Source organism: Gasterosteus aculeatus, chromosome 17, assembly GCF_964276395.1.
Source record: "Gasterosteus aculeatus chromosome 17, fGasAcu3.hap1.1, whole genome shotgun sequence".
NCBI classification, from domain to species: domain Eukaryota; kingdom Metazoa; phylum Chordata; class Actinopteri; order Perciformes; family Gasterosteidae; genus Gasterosteus; species Gasterosteus aculeatus.
The window spans coordinates 11114910-11137422 of NC_135705.1; the positions used below are offsets into that span (position 1 = coordinate 11114910).

Consider the following 22513-nt stretch of genomic DNA (forward strand, 5'->3'; position numbering starts at 1 on the left):
GCATTGAGATGATATCAGATGATATGAAAGTATGTGTGTGTGTGTGTGTGTAGTCCACCTGGAGGCTGGCGTCTCTGGTGGTAGACGTGCAGCGCTCCTCCCTTGTCCACCCTGGTCACTACTTGGTAGTCTGTGCTGTTGAAGCGGTTGACCCGGATCACACTGGTTTTCGGCTGCATGTTGGCGTTTTCTGAGTTGGTGGCATACAGGTAGTTTTCAAACACAGTCAGCCCGTACAGGTGCTCGATCTTGGAGAGGGAAAAAAGAAAGCAGAGAGATGATGGATAGTTTGAGGGAAAGAATAGAGGAGAGGAGAGAAGTTATTTCTCAAATTACTTATTTAACTATTCATGTAGTCTGGCTTTTCTATAAAAAACGTTACTGGGGGTTTCACTGTCACAGGTGTGCTGTGCTTTATGAGAATTGGAGAAGTTAGTGCTTCTAGAGAAATCTTTTTCCAACTTTGTAATGGATTTTTACACTCTGTGGTGTAAAAAGCTCCAGCCTCATCTTAATTAAGCAATAAGGTATGAGAGGCTGTGCTTTATCGACCAATAATGTTATAATGAAACAGTTCGGGGGTGTTGTTAGGAACACGAAGTGTTACATTATTGAAGATAAACTACTGCCTCAACTACCGTATTGCTTTTATAATACGGTTACCAGCGAAATTGTGAATAGTAAGTAAATAGCTTCCTTTCAGCACAAAATAGTATTATCCACCAAACGTTGTGTATCGTATTTCAGAAAAATAGATAGAGCTGGGCTCGGATGTGCAGCCAATCACATACGACAACAGCCCCCCCCCGGGAGATTGGAAGATCTGAGCTGGAGAAGGAGGAGGCAGAAGCCTCCCGTGAACCAATGTTGATGGTCTGTTGGTCATATGAGACTTGGAGCAGGGGACTTCTCTATTTCGCAAAATAATATTATACTATTCATACTTTATTGCACTATGCAACTGTATTGCTTCAAGGTGTAACAGTGTAGTTCCTTGATCAGACGTTCAGAACCCAACACCAGATTTTATCTGACAAAATCAGGAAGAAAAGCAAGGAAAACACCGTCTGATGTGGACAAAGGCGGGCCAGTGACTCAGTGTGCCCCAGGAGGCTGTGTCAGCAGCATAAAACCTGAGAAGGCATTGTGGTTGATCTCAGGCCGCGTGGAGCCCACTCAGCCACGGAGACACAGTCAGGAATACAAAAAGGCTGATTGTCGCGGGCTGAAGGGCTTTGTCCACTGAGGTTGTAGGTTATAGTGAATCGATGCCTATTAGCATCAGACTGAAAGGAAGCACGACTGTGCACTATGTCACCTTTACTCACGCATCTTACCAAGAAAAACTGACCGTAACCGTAAGAAGAAGCCAGGAAAGAATGTTTCTCTACTTGATTCCACACACTCGTGCCTATAACTAACCATTTCTAACAACGCGATCTGTCCAGATCTGTATATAAAGGGTCTCAATTAGCAAGCGTATTTTGCACTTTTCCGCAAGCATAAACAAACTTATGTGATAAAATAGCCCAAACTCAACGCCAGCATCAACACTTTTACCCCTTTACCAGAGGGATGGGATTGTACTTTTGTCTTATTACTGGCGTCCACACACACACACAAAAGCAAGACTTGATAGTATTTGTGCAACCCTTAATTTCAGTGAGTAAATGAAAGCCATTACTTCTCCACAGATCACAGTAAAAAGCCAGAGAAACCCATATAAGAGCCACTGTGCTCACAGCTCTGCAACATCAACAACAGCCTCAGCATCAGACACTATTAATCAACTGCTTTAATGAAAAGGCAAACGTATAGCTCACTGTGCAAGAACTCATTACAGAGGGACACCAGAGGAACATAAGCTGTACCAAAGACATAGAGGGAACAAAATAGAATACAATTTGACTATTCTGAGGGAGAGTATCTTCCTGCTAATTGATGATAATGAGAGTGTTCTCACCAGCAGGCCTTGGATGATGGTGTGCCGGTTCTTCCCTTCATAGTCCACTACCTCAATGTAGTCCAGGTAGGCGTCGGCCCAGTAGACAAGCCTGCTGACGAGATCCAGCGTGATGCCGTGAGGGAATACAATCTTACTGTCCACGAGCTTGGTCCGGTTCTGGCCATCCATGTCGCAGCGCTCCACCTTTGGTATCTGACCGTAGTCTGTGAAGAACACCTTCCTGTGGAAACAAAGGACAGACCTGATTGAGGACAGATGGATGAATAGAGCAATTGAGCCGGATAATCCCTTTATTTTCCACCCATCTGGCTATGTTATAATTGATTGATTGCCTTTATTTCCATCACAGGGAGACAATTATAATTTAGATCTAGTGGGGTAACAGAGGTAGGAAACATCCCTACTAGAGCAGGCAAGCTTCATTGTTTAACAACTAATAATGCTAAATATTATCATAATATATTTGAACTGCTGGTTGGACAAAACAAAGATGTCTTAAGTCATGAATTTAGATTTAGTAAGTCTCTTATATCATAAAAACTAATATTTTGAGTTTCTTGTGAATAGTTTTATTTCTAGGGCCAGTGTAATTCAAATTAACACATTTACATTCTAAATCTGATTTAAAACACAAATAGTTTGTCAGAATATAGTAATACATTTAATTGAGATAACCTTTATCCATTAGATAAAAAGCAAGTAAGATTCAAATGATTTTGTTTTTGTTGATTTTACTTTTACATTAAATGATCACTGTCTGATTTATTGCCACTAATTTAAGGTAGCACAAAGGATTATCCTCATGTTATATTGATGTTAGTGTCTAATGACACTACAGAACACAGCACAAAAAGCAAGAACTGAGAATCCACCTGACGTTGTTACTGGAAATGACACACACACACACACATATTTCTGCATTTAAATCTTTCCACACAAGCTCTCAGACTCTCACACACGCATGAACCACATATATATACACACAACACACACAGACACACACACACACACACTTTCAGGAATTCAGTTGGAAAGTCTAGTCCTATACAAAAGAGCTGTAACAAAAACAGGCTTTTACATTGAAAATCTATACAGTCAGCTTAGCACAGTGCAAAAACAACATCCCCAAACAGAACATCTATACTCCAAACTTCCCTTCAGCCTTTTGTGATGTGTTTGAATTCAATATACATAAAGTAACAAATCAAACTCACCCCACGATGGGGTCGAGGGCAATGCCTTTAGGGTTGTACAGCTCCTGGTCCAGCAGGGTGACACATGTCTGCCCATCCTTGTCACACACAAAGATCCTGTCGTCCACATCATCCACAAAGTAGAAGTTTCCCGTGAGCCAGTCGATGGCCATCTGCTCCACATCTGGACAGACAAAGGTTGACGGGGTGAGGATGGGGTAAAGTGGGATACAAACAAAAGAGGTGGAGGAGGGAGACAAGCACAGTGTTCTCAGTACAGTGTTCAGTACTGCATCATAGCTTCGTGATGTGATGTTATGCATAAATAAGCCTATAGTCAGAGTCTCTCTCTCTCTGAGGTGATAGCCAACTCTAATAAGCAGCAGTCTAAGAATGGCCTCATTCAAAGTCACTCAGAAAGACAGAAAATGAGACCAGCTGTTTGTTGCTTCAAGGAGTGTGATGTTGCCGTAGCTGTAGCTAAGCGACAGTGGGAGTGCGGTTTCCGCTGCGTTTATTTTTCTGAGGCTCAGATCACGGCACAAGACCAGTGGCCCATCCAACACCTAGATGTGTGCATATGGCACCATACACATAACCTTTTTTCCTTTTTCATGTCAGACAATATTTCGCAGACCGGTCAAGAAGGTCCGGCGGAATAATGGTGTGGGGGGGTAGTGGTAAACGTGAAGAAAAACACTTGGTGATGCTTGGGAAATATGTCAAGAGGGACGAGAGCACATCATTAAGATTATTGTTGTTATTATTATTTAAATATAAAAAAAAAATTCAGAAAAAAGAAATATACTCTTTCTGTGGTAGGAACCACCACAGAAAGAGGATCACTGTTGGAACGTTTACGGAATGTCGTGCAGAACCACATAGCGAGGGACTGAGGGAACAGAAAAAAGAAAAACATTAACCCTCTCCCTGGTTCCCTCATTCCCTCCTGTTACTTCCTCTCCTCAAGTACATTTATTGTATTTTGCTTATCTAAAAAACTTGTACTGTAGTTATTTTCTTTTTTCTTGTACACCACTTTATTTTGGAAGGAAAATTTAATTTGAATGCTGCAGTTACTTACTTACTTAAAAAAAAGTATAAGTAACATTTAAACATTTTTAATATTAGCAACAGTGTTACTAGCTGCAGCATTGACATTATGCTGAGACGACACATTATTAACAACAATACAGAAGTATATAATGCAATGACAGCACTGGGTCTTTCTGCCAACCTAATAAGTACTTCAAATAATATGGAATCTTTTTACTTAATTCCACTTTTTCGCCCCCCATGATATAACGGTATGCAGACCGCATTGAATTGACGATGTGTTTTTGCCATACAGAAACTGCACTGCATGTTCACCGTGTCTGCCTCTTAGTGATGGGGAGCTAGCATACAGCAGGTTTTTAGAGATTTTCTTCTAAAAATATCTGGGTAGCTGAGTTGTTAAGATGCATATCATATAACAAAATAAATATTAAAATATTATGTATCTATGTATAATATTTTTGGATAAGTTAATAAGTTGCAGCTGGAAAACCAAAACAAAGAGCTGAAAGACTCTAAAACGCTTATCACCGCTTTTACACAATAATGAATGTGACTGAATACACATTCTAGCACTGACTGTCGTACCTAAAAATGATCAATCTTAAGACGGGGAATGAAAACTATTTGTCTGCATGACGAGGGAAATGGAGAAAGGGAGGGAAGGGAAGAGATGGTCGGAGGGTTTCACAAACCACAAGACTGGTATTTTCCCAGCTGCCACGTGCTCTGCTCTCCACAGAACCTTTCACACACACCGACTTACACACATACACAAAGCTATGCTGCCGGGGTCCATGGTGAAGTGGTCCCAGCTGATGGTGGAGGACTACTCTGGTGGTATGTTTACCAGGATTAGCCGGGATGATTTAGGGGAAACCAGGAAGATCGGTTTCGCCAAGAAGGAAAGAAAAGCTTGAGTGAGGGGAAATGACAAAGCAGATTCCTTGGGATAAGAGCGTAATGGAAGTGTGCACACTGAGAGCTTAGCCGCTATGGACCAACTGATCTGACTGTATTTGCAGAAGAATCCTCTGTATTTAGAGAAACTGACACATTTCTTCTGAGCAGCCTGGCTAGCCCTTTCAAATATTTTGGGTTCAAGTGGAAAACAGATAAAAAGAAAAAAAAAGCAGATGGAGGTAGAGCAGAGGGAAGAAAAAGTGAGAAGAAAAGAAAGAAGACAGAGGAGGGAAGAAAGAGGGAGAGCAGATCTGATTTCCACTTCGGAAACTTGGCCATTGTGCAGCAGCATTTCTGAGGTTTACGGGAATGAGGGGCCACATTCCCAAAGGTGCTATTCAGTTTTAACACAGAGTTCTCAGTTTAAACGCTTACAGCTGCCCCACAACACACTGATCCTCCGATTAAGCAATGGGTAAACAAAGGAGGAGGGGGTGTACTCAAAAACCTGAAAAATATCCGTACTCTGCTTTCTGACACAGCCCACTCTCTCCTTAACAGATATGGCTCAAGTGAAGACTTTTTAAATCTCCTCCCATCCCCGCTCTCCTCCTCCGCCATGCATCATCCCCCCTATCCCTCCCCTTGTCCGATCCACAGAGGTGGGAAAACAGACTGGATATATTAACTGCAGCTCTGTCTGTCTCAAACTATGCAATAAAAAACAACACAGTAGAATTGAAAACGAATGCCTTTTCATTTTTTCGTTACTCTTTCCTCGTTTATTTCTCCGCTCTCTGTTGGTCTACGAAAAAACAACAGCCAAGGGAAGGTCTAGATAATGTATTTAAAGCCCAATGCTAAATGGAGCAATGCTAGGCAGTTTTACTCCGATAACTGTAAGTGGGAGGACATGTGAGGGGACACATCTTCAAAGGCCCCCACAGCGCTTGCTATGCAGGGGGAACAATAGTGTAATAATATTAGTGGCATTACTTTAAAATACAGTGTTGATAACTCAGGACAGTCACTTTTAGACCGTGATTTAAGCTTTAACACCACCCGCTTTCCCAACCCCCACTTCTCCTCGCCAACCTTCTGCACTCCCTCAAACATCTGGTGACCACGTCGCACCAGAATCACGCAGACGGGAGTGGTGGGGCGGGTGGGGGGGTTGAAAAACAACAAAGAAAAGTGTGGTTCTGTTCCAGAACTATGCAAGGCAAGAGGGGAAGTCGATTTTGGATAATTTGTGCCTGTGTGGAGAGTGTAAACAGTCTAAACCAATACCAAGTCACAGCTAAGACAAGAGTCAAACAAAAACGAGACAAGACTTTGAGGGGTTGAGACCAAGTCAAGAGCAAAAACCAGGCAGGGGGAGACCGAGTCGAGACAAAGACCAGACCAGTGTGAGTCCCAAACGGCACCTTAATGATGAAATGTGGAGCATGCAAACCAAAAAGGCCTTAAAGATCCAAAGATCCTATTGTGTTATTCTCTCCTACTACCATGTACAGTGTATTTCATGTGTATTTGACTTTACCACGAGGAATGTCTTCATGAACTAATTTGTGATGTTGACAAATAACGATGGACACCACAGGACAGATTCTGAGATGAAACCTTCAAAGTTTTATTTTTGAAAAATTGACATAAAACAAACTAACTCGGTCACCCGTCACAACAAAAACACAAACTGCAGCTTGGCTAACTGGAAAAAGAATCCTGACTGCAGTCCAACAGCCATCAGTTAATAACGAGGACTTTCTGAGTGCCAATGTAGCATCAGTGTGTGAAAAAGGCAGAGACAGAGAGAGAAACAAACTGAGGGTTTTTTACTGTTGAATTGCGAGATTTGAATATGTGCTGACCGGCTTGCCTTTTAACAGCACATGACCTCTTAAGGAGATTCCAGGCTAGTGTCAGCGCTTAGCAGCACACTGTAGCTCATGTGCACAGGGAGCAGGTACCGTAGCTCCTACAGTACAAGCAGAGAAGGGAGGCTTAGTGACTGTTCTGGGATCAGCACTCCTGTGCACAGTGTGGAGCATCAGGATCTAATGCAAACCGAATGTTAATCTTTCATTTCTGGTTTTTCGTTTCCCAAATTATGTCAAATTTTTTGTTTTGTACTGTATTGTTCTTATTCATTACAAAATGATAAGGAAAAGGGTTAGAATATGCTTAACGGGATGTAGATTTAAGCATGATATGGATGATATTGCAACACCTGTATAATATATGAATGGCCTGTGCTCTTGAGTATGAGGTGTTTTAGTGCCACAGTTTGTTTTGTTTTGCTTTGTTGTGACTAAATATTCTTGTGAGTTTTCCCTGGTCATTGAGTTAATTACATTGATTTGATGCTCGACGTGGGGCAGGGGTGGTTGGTGGTTCGAGCCCCAGCTGCTCAATGTCTTGTGTCCCTGAGCAGGACACCTAACCCCTAATTGCTCCCTGGGCAAAAATGTAAATAGCCATGGGTTAAAAATGCAATGTAATGTAAGTCTCTTTGGATAAAAGCCTCAGCTAAATGACCTGTAATGTAAGGTAATGGTGTTGGTATAATTAGCATTGGCAAGGAACATACACTGAAATATCCAGAATGAGAGTAAATGAAATTCGGAGGTGGTGGGAAAAAAAGGAATATAATGAAAGTGAGGGACAGTGTGCGTGAGTGGGGGGGGGGGCACATCTGGACAACTCCTCTGTGACATACTGAGGTCATGAGTCACTCCAACCACACGTGCATCATTTCCTGTATGTTCACCCGTGCCATTGGTTGTTCCTGGCTTCCATGTTGACTGTAAGCATAAACCTGCTTTGTCGAAAAGTTCTTGTCTGGGAAGTCGCTTCTGCATTATATTTTCATGGCGCTGACGTTGAGTTTTTGGGGTCGTTTCCGTGGTGAAATTTAGTTCCTGAGATACGCTCTATAGAGTTACGCCAGACTTCAAAATGTCAAACAACATCTTCTCACGTTACTCATACACATACTGACAAGAAAATATGAATTACATAACTACAGTGCCCGTCAATTGCCTCTTTATTTCAGCAATACAACTTTAATCCAACATCATCAGCTGCAGTGTGCGTGGGGGATGGAGGAGGGCGGCCGTGGCGAAACCAGCTGAAGCTGCTGGAATTCCTCTGGTCCTTAAATTATTGAGGTTCTAGTTAATACTGCACGGTTATTGCAATTTTGATAATTCTACTTAAATAATAATGTGAAGAACAAGTGTTTTTCTTGAAAATATCTTTCCATATTAGCAACAGCGTTAAATGTTTCTGATTTTTTTCGGAGCCTGTTACAATGTCTTTTTTTAACTGTGTATGAAGCTGATGAATTAAGGGTCGTACTGAATCATTTGCTAATAACAGATTCAGCGTTAGTAAAGCTCAAATCCAACTCAGAATCTCGCTCTTAATACTGAGAGACAGCAAAATACCTCATGCATAATTTTCCTCATTTGAAGCTTGCCTGATACTATCTGGTTCGAAATTAACATGTTTCCAAATGACAGCTACACCGAACTATGCGAGCATTTGCAATACAGAGCTGTCCAACTGTCATGATTTCTGCGATGGGCTGTGCTGAGAAAGTCATTTCTGTCACGTTAATGCATTCTTTAGTCGCATGGAAAGGGATGACAACCGAGAGGAGCCGCTGCCTGCTGAGTGAATGTGATAGGTCACAATACTGGTACCCAGGTATGCAACCAAGGAAGAGAAAGGAATAAAGCTGATCCTATGACTCAATACAATTCAAGGTGTGAAGTTAAGGGACCGTGGAGAAAACCAAGAAGGACGAAGCAGAGAATACGAACATATAACTAAGTGAGTGAGTGAGTGAATAGGTGGTTATACATCAGCTTCCTCAAATGGCTGCAGCACGCTAAGAAGTTAAAGCATGGAAGAGAAAAACAGAGGCAGGAGAAGAGGGTGTGGGGATGGAGGCTTTTGACCAGCAGGTCGTCTACACTCAGGAGCATGCAAGCGCACGTCAGCACTCATTCGTGCACATTAGATCTACATGGTCTGTCTTTTAGTTTTCTTTTCACATGAGATGAGATTCTTTGTAAAACAGTGGAAACCCATGGAAAAACACAGCTGCTTTAAATGTGCGGCCACAATATGATGTGACTCACAGGCTGCACACAAGCACGTAAGTACCGATGCTCAGTTCAGATTTGGCAACATATTTGGATATTTTTCTCCACCAGTTAACGTTTGACTTTAAAGTGAAACACATTGAAGGTTATTCAGACCAACAAGGCCGTCCAAATATCCATCTTCAAAGGATGTAAACCACACAAACTTAATAATTCAAGGCGACGATGGGCCGAGGCTTTTAGCCAAAGGCTGGGCTTTGCTGCGATTGGTGGAGTGGACCTTTGAAGGCCAAAGCTGAAACAGAATCACTCAATATTCTGATTTGCTAGAGGAACGTTGATCAAGCAGACATCTGATTCCAATTGCATGCATTTCAAGATGGCAATGAAATCATTAACAAATTGAAATGATTTGGTACATGTGCTTACACTGCACTTTCATTTCCAGTGATTACAGATTGGATTTTTTTTTTTATTTGTCCGTGGGTCGAGTCAGCATCCTGTAAGGTTCATGTACTGAAGGAACTATGGGCAAAATGGATGTCAGCTGTTGTATTTCATGCGATATTTTTTGTGTATATTTTAAATAAAACGTTTTCGTACAGCTTTGCCACAAATCCCAATGAAAAAAATAACCTTATACATTATGTGGTCCCAAAAAAATCCTGGAATATGAACAATACACGTGCTGTAACGTGCTGCGGTGTACTCACGGTGCAGGCTGAGGGAGATGTTGATCACTCTCTCCTCGGTGAAGCTCTTCAGATTGGGGATCTTGGCACATTTGAGGTGTGTGGATGAGGGGGCTTCTCCCACATGGATCCAGCAGACAGTCTCCTCGGCGTACAGGAAGTCCATGGCCGTGGTTTGTTTGGTGCTGGTTGACAGCAGGCTGTGCACAGCGGTGCCGCTCAGGGAGGTGGCCTGGATGTTCTGGGAGTTGGCGATCAGCAGAACAGGCAGACGGTCCACCGGCACTGGAACGTGACACGAGCATAAGGAACAGTCGACGGGAGGAACAGGGACAGAACATACACGCAGTCTCGGTCCGGACTGGATTACATGCAGTCCCACAGATGTTGGCTGACTCACCATTCTTGGCCTTGCATGAGCGGTTGTCGGGCTGCGACAAGTAGCCCTCCACACATGAACAGGTGTAGGAGCCTTCAGTGTTGCTACAGGTCTGACTGCAGGTCCCATACAAACTGCACTCGTCAAAATCTGAAGGACAGAAACCACAGATGGTCTCATCAGGGTTTAGCAAATAACAAATAACAGCTGTGAATTTTGAATTGTAATAATACAAAAAGACCAAAACTGCCGCTGATGAGATGTAAAAACGTTGATAAAACTCATTAAAAAGCAATAATTCTGTATATCCTCAGCTCTTTTAATTTATGGAATTTCATTGGGATTTTTAAAAAAATGAACCACATTCCCAGAGCTTAACTACCCAATGTGTGCTGTGCACTTAATTCAGCGTCTCCAGAACTTGAGCTAACATTGTTAACATTGTTAAGCAGCTACAAATATTTAATATTTTACTTGACTGACAGCTTACACTGAATGGCCGGTATCGAAGAGGATGGCCAACAGACAAAACTCACCTTTGCACGTCTTTCCATCTGCGCTGATCTCATAACCACTCTTACAGTAACACGTAGGCCCTGCTGGAGTCACCGCACAGCTTTCCTGACAACCCACGAGCGAGCAGTTGGCTATAAACACTGGAGGGGGAAAAGAAGCGAGGGGGAAATTAGTGCGTTTTAGGAGTAATATGCATGGAAAGAGTATGTATGAAGGAGGGACTTCATTTATTAATCTTTCTTTCATGTTGCTGACATTGTTATTGATCCAAAAACACTGCATGAGTGGTTGTAATAGAAGGTGTATTTGTGCAAAATTCTGTAATAATCCATTCAACGTTCCACTCTAAACCCGTAAATGATATGGTGATCATTAACGTCTTTCGCCCGTCTGGGTACCAGCTGGAAGACGACTCGAGACAAGCATGCCTGTAGGTGACAGGAGCAGGTGCTGAAGCTTGATAGCACACTGTTTGTGGATTATTTCCAGTTTAGCAGGGTGCTGACGGACATTAATACTTGATGAGTGGAGCTAAGATCTGCAGCCTCCTCGTGACAATGAAGAGGAAATAAATAATTACAAAACATTCAGCATCAGCATTACAACTGGCAAACAACAAATACTACTGTTTATACGTGGTGCTTAACTTGTGCAGTTACTGAATGTCAGACTTTTATTCATACTTTTAACTATTTGTTTCTGAGTTGGTTTTTATTTAAATCATTGAAATATTACATTATTTGTAGCCCTGTAAATGAAGACAATAACATACATCTAAAACTAATACTCAAGACCGGCATCAACGTCAATACGTCCCTGCTGCCCCAAACCATCTCCAAGGCTACACACACATCAAACAAAGAAGGGCACAAACACGACCCACTGCAATCCCACCTTCCAGCCCGCTGATGGAATCTCAGTAGAGCACTGCACATGCTGTGATATAAATCAACACACAGTGAGTCATGTCAAACCAGGATGAGATCCATCAGTCACAAGTGATTCACTTTGCCCATAGAAACACTGGCAGACAATTCACACTTGCACAACAACTCCGGGGAGAGTAAACAGGCATCGAGAATCTCACCACACTTTCAAGTTAAAAGAAACAAAAGCCCATAGTTTGGGTTTGGAACTGTAGTGTGCATGTGTTTCTGCACTTAATCGGTTTCCTAAATCAATGATGAAGTTAAACTTAAACTTAAGCCAGACAGCTATAAATACTGAGCAATAAAAAGACAAATCACCAGATTATTCTCAGTTCCTTTTCATCCCGGACTGTAAGTGATCTGCTTTATATGACAATAAACATCCCAACCGTGCATTGGATTTTATAGACTAGTAAGTCTTCGTGCTACGCTCCAGAGGCTTGCTGAGACAACCACAGTTCAAATTACAGATATGCCCGGAATTTTCCAAAACAAGTCTGCGCACTGAACAACCAAGCTGTGTTTAGAAAACCAACATGGTCAAAAATGTAAATAACAAACAGTTACACAAACCCCCAAAAATGTATTTTGAGGAAATAAAAGTACAGGGAATTGCTGGGTTCAGAGTGGACACCACTCATATCAATGACCCGTAGAAAGAAAAAGATGAGATGTTTTTATTTACATATGCTGTATGTATAAAAAAAAACAATTCTAACCATTACCTTGAAACCAAAACCATGAATAAAACCGTCATGGACTCCATGTTTGATTGGTGCCCTCCAACACAAATACGCACACACATACAGAAAAGTCCACTCCACGTTCAAAGTCCAGCCAGCCTGAAAGTACATGCAAGTTCCCAAGCCGCTCCCTGTGTTTGTTTTATAAATATTTCACCCTAACTCATTTTTTAACTGAAGGAGGGAGCAGTGGGGAGATAAACAAAACAAATTGATATTTTTGTTTCTTTGAGAAAAGACAGGTGCCTTCCTCAATAAAGAGAAGATAAGCTCCTTTATTCTACACAGTATGGCCAAAATCTCGGTGCCTAGGGGTGACATTTTTATTTAAACATTTTGCTTTGGCCAGTAATATTCTTAGTTGTTTTATAAAAGTTTTGGAACTCCATCATTAATATTGATATACTTCAGGGTTGTAGTGAAGCAACAGTAACTGTTTCTGCTGGTTATTTTATCATTTTTGTGACCATTGTTAGGAAACATAGCAGTGTGACACACATGACTCACGTATAGAATTAGTCTTCCGTTCCGTTGTCTTTTGACCCTCAATCCTTCCTGTAATAATCCATCCTGCCAGTACTTATTTTAAAGTCTTTTGCACAATCAAGTTCTGTTATGCGCTCAGCGGTTAGGGTCATCATAAATGACTTCCTAGTTTCGGGTTGCAAAATAATAACTTCCTCAATTTACTCATAACTTACCTTAAACAAATTAATCATAAATTCTATTCAGTGCTTTCAGCAGCAAAATGCTATTTGCTAGGTAAAGATTTAATAGACTAATAAGAAGTAAGGCCCTCTCCCTATTTGTGTTACAATCCAAGTTTCTCCTTGCTTTGTTGAGGCCTTTTAGTGAGTGTTAGTGCACGTGAGCGTATAACCCCAATGGCAGCCTCCCGGCAGCCGCTCGGCACAGCGCTAATACGTGGTAAATCAACGGTGTGGTAAATCAATCAGTCACTGTTTCTTCAGTGTGAAGATGTCAGGAGTGATAACAGAACAATGAGAAAGAAACAAATAGGACAACAGGAATCCAGTCGGAACAGGACACACAACAACAAGAATCATATTTACCAAAACACTCTTTTGCATTTACATTACATATCCCTTAAATGTGTGCGTGTGTGACAGTGATACCTCTGCAGTGTGGCCCTTCATCCCAGCCGTCAGTACAGTCTGGAGCCCCGTTGCACAGTTTGCTCATGTGGATGCAAAGGTCTGTTCCTCCACACTGATGCTCGTTGGGGGGGCACCGTGATATGGTACTGTGAGGACCTGCCCATGACAAAAACAATGATGGTTAACTGAAATAAAGTACAGTAATAGTTATTTGTATATGCATCTGGCTATGAATACATTTAGAAAGATCGCCCAAATATCCCTCCTGCTGTTGAAAATAAAAAGCTGGAAAAGTGGCATGTGAACTAGAAAAACATTTAAATATAATCAAACAACAAACACAAGAGAGATTTCTTCATGTGGCAAACAAAGTTGATCACAGACATTCCTAAACAAATGAATGTATTGCTAAAATCACTGGACAAGCAGCATGGGCTTTTCGACTTAACGGCCTCACTGAACTCTTTTTTTGGTTCTCTGTCTTGTGACTCTGACCAGTCTTCATGAACTTCGTACCCACCGAGGAAAAGGATTGTATTTTGGCACAATAGAAAAAAAGCAAAGCAAAAGACTACTCAGGTTTAATCACATGCTTACCGGTACTTCCGAAGCTTATGCATTAACACATTTGTATTTGTATTTGTATGTTTATGTATGCAAACAGAAATGTAGAAGCAGTGAGAGCTTGGTCCAAACCCCGCAGTTTACGCTACTTTGAGGGTTTAGTTCCGTCCCATTGTCAAGTCGTTGAGTGTTTTGAAGGCTCTCAGGCAGACATTTTGAGCCCTTTATGAAGACTTTCCGTAAGTCAGCATTAGATGCTGACTTTGCCCAAAGAAATCACCCACAAGTCATTGCAATGTGACGTTGAAAACGGGATAACCAGGGAGCGCACGGAGACGTAATAAAAAGTTTATATTGGTTTAAACAACTAATATTAAACATGATAAGCTGCTCATTAGTCTGCTTTACAGAAGTAAGTAGGCATATATTCTTTTAGAGAGCCAGGTTAGATGTTTTCCCCACAAAATAATAAATCCCCCGCTAGCTTTATTTTCATATGTATCAAATAGAAATGAAAGCGGTATTGATGTTGCCATCCAACTCAGCAGGAAAGCAAATGAGGATCATTCATTATTTATAACTAAAACGTTGCTGAAAGGCAAGACAAATGCATAAGCTTCTTCCTTCCTTTTCTTTGTATTGACGCAATACTCTTTTATTCGAACAGATCGCTCCTCCAAAGGGTTCCTCTTTCTCAGCCGACGTACAAACACACGTTGGCCACCCCTCCTCCTCTTCCTCTTCTGCATCCCCTCCCATCGTTTTACTCTCAACATCTGTTGACCCATTTACAGTAAGAGGGAGGCTAGTGTGCAGAAACAGACACAAAGGGAGAGAAAGAGAGTGAGAGGGGGGACATAGAAGACCGAGTGGAACACCTCGTCCACAGGAAGTGGACAGAGCCCCACAAGGCTCCATTCTTAAGGGAGCTGGCAGCGGTCAGCAGGGCCGCGGTGGAAAAGACTCATTTGAATTAAACAGGGTCTTCTATTCAACATTCCTCTACTGTGAGGGAGCCAGGTTAGCCAAAACCGCTTTCTCTTTGAGAAGTTTTTTATTTGCCCCGTTTCTCTCCACAGCTAGTTGTGAAAGATCTACACAAGCTGGCCGGTGCAGGTTCAAGTCATCTGTTCTGTAGCTCAATGAGAACGCTCAAGGAAAAGGAAAATCATCCCGGTGTTCCCATCGTTGGACCGTACAGGCCGTGTCGGAGCCAGTGGGGGAAAACCGAGGGTGGGGGTTCAACTATTATTTTGCAATGGAGAATAGAAATTGTTCAAAGGTTTCACTTCTCCACTACAGACGTCATCGAGACGTCTGTAGTGGAGTGTAGTGGATACCAGGACAGAATTCACTTCTTCCACAAGTCTGTCTAGAGCAGTGGTTCTCAAACCTTTTCTGTCACGACCCACTTTGGAGGAAGAACACGCTCCAACAAAAGTGGACATGTTGAATTTTTATTTAAATAACATTGTATGACTCCTCCGTCAACGCTTCAATAACAACCTATTCAATACACCTGATGGATACTTTTCCGCGGGCCACCCTAACAACATTAGAGCCAAAAAGAGCATTTCTTCCACTAAAACGAGACAGCATAATGGATAATGGAGTATTTAAGCCGCCACACATAGAGGTAGATCACATGCAGGGAGTGAGGGCAGAAGGGGTTTTGGAGAAAGAGGGGGTGTGGGGGGGGCAAGAGAACTAAGGCCATTGTTTGGATCATACAAATCGGCTGTGACCCCCCCTAACAAAGGAGGCTGAGCCGAAGTGCTGTAAGCAGCGTCTGGTGCTAAGCTGATCTGAACTGTGGCAACATGGCAGCGTCGAAAGGGGAGATGGAACTTTATAAATATGTGCTGTCTTAGTATTAATATTTAAGACAAGTTTCCCTAAACAGGGGCCGTTCATACTTTCATGACACTTTTTTTTCTTTCATAAGTAATGTCTTTTCAGCTTGCAAACGGTCTCCTGGTCTGTGTTTCTTCTCCAGTTGGGAGTCACGATCTTGGTCTGGATCAGGCTGTTTCAGAGCCCACAGCTAGTCAGGCTGTGGGGATTTTCCATTTTATTACTTCATGCCTCCACTCGCTACGCAGGTCAACACAATCCTTAGTCAACCAAGACATAAGAAGTGCTAAAACATTAAAGAGAGTCTATGTAGGCCAGAATGAGGCCAGCTCCACAGAGCTACAAGGCTACTATCTCAGCATAAGCAATGGTAGAAATACGCTTAATCATTTTCAGAGAAATCGGCCATCCATATGTAGTTGAATAATTTAACATATTAATCCATAAATATCCCTCATGAATAATTTGTGTTGCACCAATTTACACCCAGCTCACCTTTTGGCCGTACTAATACCGGGTCTCCCCGGCCCCTGATGGCCATAACCCCTCAGACAGGCCGGCCCTGCATGTGAAGCTCTCGATCCACGTGACATATTCTTGGACGGATCGCCCGAATCTTGAGCAAGAAGGCCCGAGGCGCCTCTTGACCTCCATCCTTCGCCTGCCCTGCCAAAGAAACCAAACTCCAAAAAAACTAGGACACGGCACCGAAAGAAAAACACCCGAGCATCATTTTGGCTCAAAGGCTACAATAGAAAGTACGTGTTCAACACGGTTTTGTCTTGAAGATTAGCGACAGGCACAGCAGCAGCTATCCGCAGCGCACCGAAGGCAATGTTTGTCTTTTGGTAACGACGCTGTTTATTTCTGACAGCTAGCCTGTAAACACTTCACTCTGCAGGTGGAAAACAGCACATTAACCTGCCAGTCCAACCACACCTGAGTGCCTCCCAACAGCTACAGTGGTTTTATTTACAGCTCAATGAATTCTCTTTGTCCAGGCGATCACACCTCTATTTAACAATGCTTTAAGCGAGCAAACAGCGTGGATGTTCTTTATTCTAAGGGCCTTGGCTTTCAATCTGCCGGCAGACCGTGTTCCCTCTCTGCACTTCATGGTCTCTGGCTCTTGCTGCCTACCCCTTTTCCTTCCAAGATATCAACACCACAATTTCATTCCTTCCTGGGGGGGCTTCTGGGGTGGCTGGCAGGGCGACAAGCAAAGCAGGAAGGTCTAAATCCAGCTCTCACAAGCACAACAAACTGAGCCCTCTCAAAACACAGCAGTACTACGGCCCCTCAGGGCACAGGAACCGCCAAGCAAACATTTCTATCAGCTAAGTCCGTTACAACAGTGCTTCAGGACAACGGACCAAATGAATAGATTAAGTCTGTACAGGAATGGTTATGAAATAGTGAGTTAAACGCACAAAGGAAATCAATGGGGAAATTTCCAGAAGTTACATCAGTCATCCGTGCACACCTTTTTCCTTAAGCTTGCGCATAGTTTAAATAACTATTTTTTTATGTTATGTTGTGTGTTCTCTGTCTTTTTCCCACAAACACGCAAAGATAAAAGCACAAAAATAGATATACTGCCGACTGAATAAGGTTCAAAGGTAGCGACTTTTCCTCGGATTGAAAAGACTGATTTGATTAGTTTGCCTCTTATTTTCTCACAATGGTCCGAGGATTAACTTAAAACTGTTAGTGTTGTGCAAGTTTTGTTTTGTGTTGTGCGAGCCGAGTGGGGGCAATACTGCTGCCCCACATTGACTGTTTAGGCCTAAAGTCCTTACCCAGAAAGCAAGACAGGCTTTGTTCATAATGAATTGAGCGCCAGGTCCCTTCCCGGACCGTCATTTTCATTTGTTACGTAAGTCATTAGAAGCCAAATTCAAAGGACAGGCGACGTAGAAGAACAGCACACAAATCACAGGAAAAGACCCAAGGGGGTCGGAAAGGAGGATGAGAGTAATTGTTGTTGTTCAAGCCAAGAAACCCAAGGAAACCAAAGTTAAACATCCACGGCAGAAGACAGCTTGTATTACCGCTAGTTGTAAGACACGAGGTAGTTTGCTGTTCAGACAGAGCAGCCACAAGGCACAGCCAGGTGTTCAGCATCCGGTCTCTGCACTGGTCCCCCCCTCTACTACCCCCCCACTGGGGTTCCTCTGCCCTGCCCCACACCCTTCTGAGAGAGCCCTGCTGAGATTACATAATGGTCTCTTTCACATTCAAACCCCTGACACGCTTCTCTTGGCTGTACGCGGGCTTTAGGGGGCTGCTCGGCCCTTTCTGACGCGCCTTCCTTCTTGTCCTAAAAGTGGCCGTGGATCACTTCGGCCTCGCCGCACACTCAAATTAAACATCTAACATCCTTTCTGCAGCTTCTCTATTTGTCTCTGCTGTTACTGTTGCACACACTCTGTCTGGGATGAATTTGGCCCCTCGGGAATCTTCGACTTGCCGTCGGTTTGGCACTGATGGAAATGCGTACTTAAATGAAGGATGACTTTTGTTTACTCCTATCCGTGGCAAATTGAGGCATAGGTTTTAAAATTGAGGGGGGAAACGTCAATAATACACTAAAGTTAAACGATAGAAATTCATACCAATAGCTCTATGAAACATTTTAACATGCTCCAGTGTCACGGTTTGGGTTCATGTCTGGTTTTATTTTGTAGTTTCTTGCCTCTGTTCTCCCTGGGTCATGTCACTTCCTGCCTTGTCCTGTCTTCCCCTGTGATTGTCATGTCATAATTGTTCCCATCTGTGTCCAATCACCTGCACCTCCCTAGTGTATTTAAGCCATGTGTGTCTCTTGTCACTGGTCGCGTCATTGTTCCATGTTGGTGGATGTCAGAAGCCCATGTCCATGTTCCATGTTCCATGTCCATGTTCCATGTTCCATGTCCTTCTTCCTGTCTCCTGTTCTATGACTACGTTTTTGCCTTTTTGGATTTTGATTTTGAAGACCGTTTTGACTATTAAAGTCCTTTTTGTTCTCGCCTAAACTCTGCGTCTGAGTCCTACCTTTACCTCCACGCAGCTTCCTTGACACTCCAGGTCATTGTTTGAAGACTGCTGTCATGAGCATTCATCACATGGCTGTTTTTAAAGGAAAACTTTTGGTAAACCAAATGTACATTATCTGCCAAGCAAAAAACAGTGCACAACTGGTTAAATACGCAAGCTAACTATTTAATAGTGGAGCATCCAGCCAAATATTTCCATCAGGAGTTGATGGGGAGCTAAACGGAGCTAAAGAGGAGACTGAATATTTGTGTTGACATGACCAGTCTTCCACAAACACAACATCAATGTTGCTCTGTGCCTGCTGGATGTGTAAGAAAAGCAATTGATTCCGTTTCAAACTTTTAAGCAAGTATACAATACAAATTATTTTCAAGAAATTAATTTTATTCATTCATTCATTTATTTTGATAGGAATCACGAATGATTTTTCCACTTTGAAAGTGGCTCTTACAAAAGTTCCTCATCTCCTACAGAGCTAATCGCAGCCTGGGCGAGAAGTGTCTGTATAACTGCCCTTATTACAGGGCAGAGGACATCAGTTCAGCGTCACGCGCTTCCTGTGTTTCCAGGACACCCTCCCTACACAGGACCCCAATAAAGTCAACAGCCTGAGGAGATGCCAGCTCTACCATTGCAAATATCCTACTTGAGGGCTCTCCAGACAACTAATCTCCACATGTATGTGTTTAAATTTTTCATTGATCAGGAATGTAGATGAAAGCGCTATATATAAATGTTGTGTGCCCAGACAACCATTTAGTTTTTATTTTACTCTTTCAGAGTGAAACCAGTCTGTCCCAGAACCCCGGGGTACAAAGAACAGCATTGTGGGGGTTACGCAGCAGGGCAAAGCAGCTGCACTGGACAGTGACTGACTTCACTGGCAATAGGCAACACACACAACAAAGCCCCATGCACATGAGTGAATAAATAAACGTCTCTCATGCATCTTTTCAACCAGAAGCATCTACAAAAGGGCCTTCACAAAGAGCACATTTATCACAACAACACAATTACCAGTGCTGCTCAGTGTATGGACGGTGCACATGCAGCTTGGGATTTATGCTCTTAAAAGATGTGGCGATATTGTACACAAATCCATTGTCATTTCCAATCCTTTTGACAGCTTCTCCAGCCCAGAAAAGTAGATCATTGTTTATTCTGATTAATGTATGCATTTGATGAGTTACAACCAGCCCTTTTTGAGAGGGTCGATATTCATTCAGTGTTCCTAATAATGAAGAAATGACTACAGAGGTGTATGCCAAAACAAATCAAATTATTGATTCTTCTTGGAGTCAATCAACAAGAGGTTATAAATATAGTTGAATTCTGTATATAGTTTTCTTTATAAGAAAACTATATACAGAATTCAACTATATTGAAAGCATCAATAGCGACCTGACAGGCGTCAGCTTTAACAGCAGCAGATTTTTTGCAGTGGACTTAAACTTTCCACATTTCATAAAAACAGAACAATTCTAAAGCTAAGATAGGAATGGGCATTCGTTTTGTCTCTCTGACTCACTTTGACTTTCTACCAGGACACGGAAGTCAAAGCATGAGTCCTATAAGTATGTGAGTATGTGTTTTGAGGGATTTTGTCTTTATTATGTTCATTTAGTTTAGTTGTTAGAGGGAGCAGGACACAGGATACGGAGTCACTGTTGTTTCTGTCCCAGATGGAGACATGGAGGGAGGCCGGCCCACAGATGAGGACAGGGAGAAAGGGCAGGTTGTAAAAACAGCAGGTTTCTCCATTGCTCTGGGCGAGTCTCTAATGATTTCCAGACCTACGCTTATACAGTGTCTGCGTCTAGACTGCAGTTACAGCACCCTGGCCTCACTCACCCCCCCCCCCCCCCCCGACCCCCCCAACACACACACACACACACACACACACACACACATTGCTGTCCACCACCTTGAGCCCTCTGAAAACTGCAAGCGTTTCAGACAGGGAGGCTGTCCAAAAAGACAATACTGCTTTCATCCTCAGCTCGGGGATTTAGCCTCAAAACATTTCCACTCTAATGAAGAAATAACAGATTATTTTCCCTTTCCTTTAGTTCTACTTCCAGTTGATGATTGCCTCCTCCGTGGCTCTGAATGCAAAAGGAAATCACATCTATCATGAAAAACAAACTTTGTAAATTGGGCATGACAGGAGTGTTAAGGGCAGAATGACCTTGCTTACTCGCTGATAAAACACCCCATTGTTGTCTCCAGCCTGGCTGTGGTTAGCCACATAAATCTAATAGGCCAACAAGTTTAGTCTGAAGATTGCGTTTAGAACGTGTGCAGTGTGATAAAATGACCCATTAATATCAGTACCCTCAAAAATGTCTTTCAAAAGCCAAAATGCAGGTTTCCAATCTATTTCTGGAGCTATTTTAAAAAGGACTGCACCTGTTAAATAGTATTCAGGTCAAACAATCTGCATGATTTCCACATTGCCCATAGAATATCTATACAGATATGTTGAAAATTGTATATGAACCAACTATATCTTTTTGTTGACGTGTTGAATAGAATGAAAGGTTCGGCAAACATTTGATTGTCCCTTATTCATATCAGAGAAGATAAGCAGCGAGAGCTTTTATTCCACACAGAATTCATACATGTGAATGAGAGTCCAAAGTGTCCAAAACCCACTTGACCAGGGCTGCTCAAATGATATAATACATTTATAGATCTGCATGCAGTAAGCTGAAAAGCCCTTCCTCTGCAGGCTGCAATTATCTTCCCTGAATTATCTAAATGTCTGCCAAAATTCACTTTGCAGTGAGAGTCATGAGCAGCAGGATCAAACATACAAGCGTGTAATCTAAACTGTCAATAAAATATATATAAAATGCACTACTGCATTCATAAGACTTACAAACATCAGGCTCCTCGTCAGAGCCATCGGGGCAGTCCTTCTCCCGATCACAGCGCCAGCCCTTAGAGATGCACGTCACCCCATCTTTACACACAAACTGCTTTGGGCTGCAGGTTTTTGGAGCTGAAAAGAGACAAAGGGAAAAGTGAATTTAAGTGAATTAAAAGTCTCCTGAAAAAAACATGAAACTTGTTTTTTCCTATTTTCTATTCGTGAAGTCTCATTAGCAACCAGGGTCTGCTGGGTTCTGAGTCAATAGTTGGCCCCTAGAAAGTCGAAGCTACTTGTTGGGTTAGAAAACAGATTCGCCAAAACCCAAACACACACAGTCATGCAGGCTTTGCATAAACTTGCTGCAGCTAAATATCCAGGTCAGTGTTCCCAGGCAACTAGCAGTGATGCAACATGTCTGCAGGACATCAAAGAACATCTTGTTCTATGAGTTGCCCCCCTATCATCCGTTTCCCCCTCTCTCTCCAACCTTTAAAAGAGAGGGGAAAACTGCTCCCCACAGCCAAGTGGGGGAGTGTATTCAAACCCACACTAACTCAAGGGCTCTTAGAATAAC

At 42.5% G+C, this 22513-nt stretch overlaps 1 protein-coding gene across 4 annotated transcripts in view; it reads right to left on the reverse strand.

Moving 5' to 3' along the window:
* LOC120835292 (low-density lipoprotein receptor-related protein 1) overlaps positions 1 to 22513 on the reverse strand; it is a 72205-nt gene that overhangs the window by 38073 nt on the left and 11619 nt on the right. For all 4 annotated transcript variants that reach the window (XM_040204087.2, XM_040204085.2, XM_078092132.1 and 1 more), the window contains exons 2-9: positions 21946 to 22068; positions 13626 to 13763; positions 10838 to 10957; positions 10323 to 10451; positions 9944 to 10207; positions 3181 to 3343; positions 1964 to 2186; positions 59 to 248 (exon numbers count right to left, since the gene is read on the reverse strand). In XM_040204087.2, the coding sequence (XP_040060021.2) occupies positions 59 to 248; positions 1964 to 2186; positions 3181 to 3343; positions 9944 to 10207; positions 10323 to 10451; positions 10838 to 10957; positions 13626 to 13763; positions 21946 to 22068 (1350 nt within the window). The remainder of the gene's footprint in view (positions 1 to 58; positions 249 to 1963; positions 2187 to 3180; positions 3344 to 9943; positions 10208 to 10322; positions 10452 to 10837; positions 10958 to 13625; positions 13764 to 21945; positions 22069 to 22513) is intronic.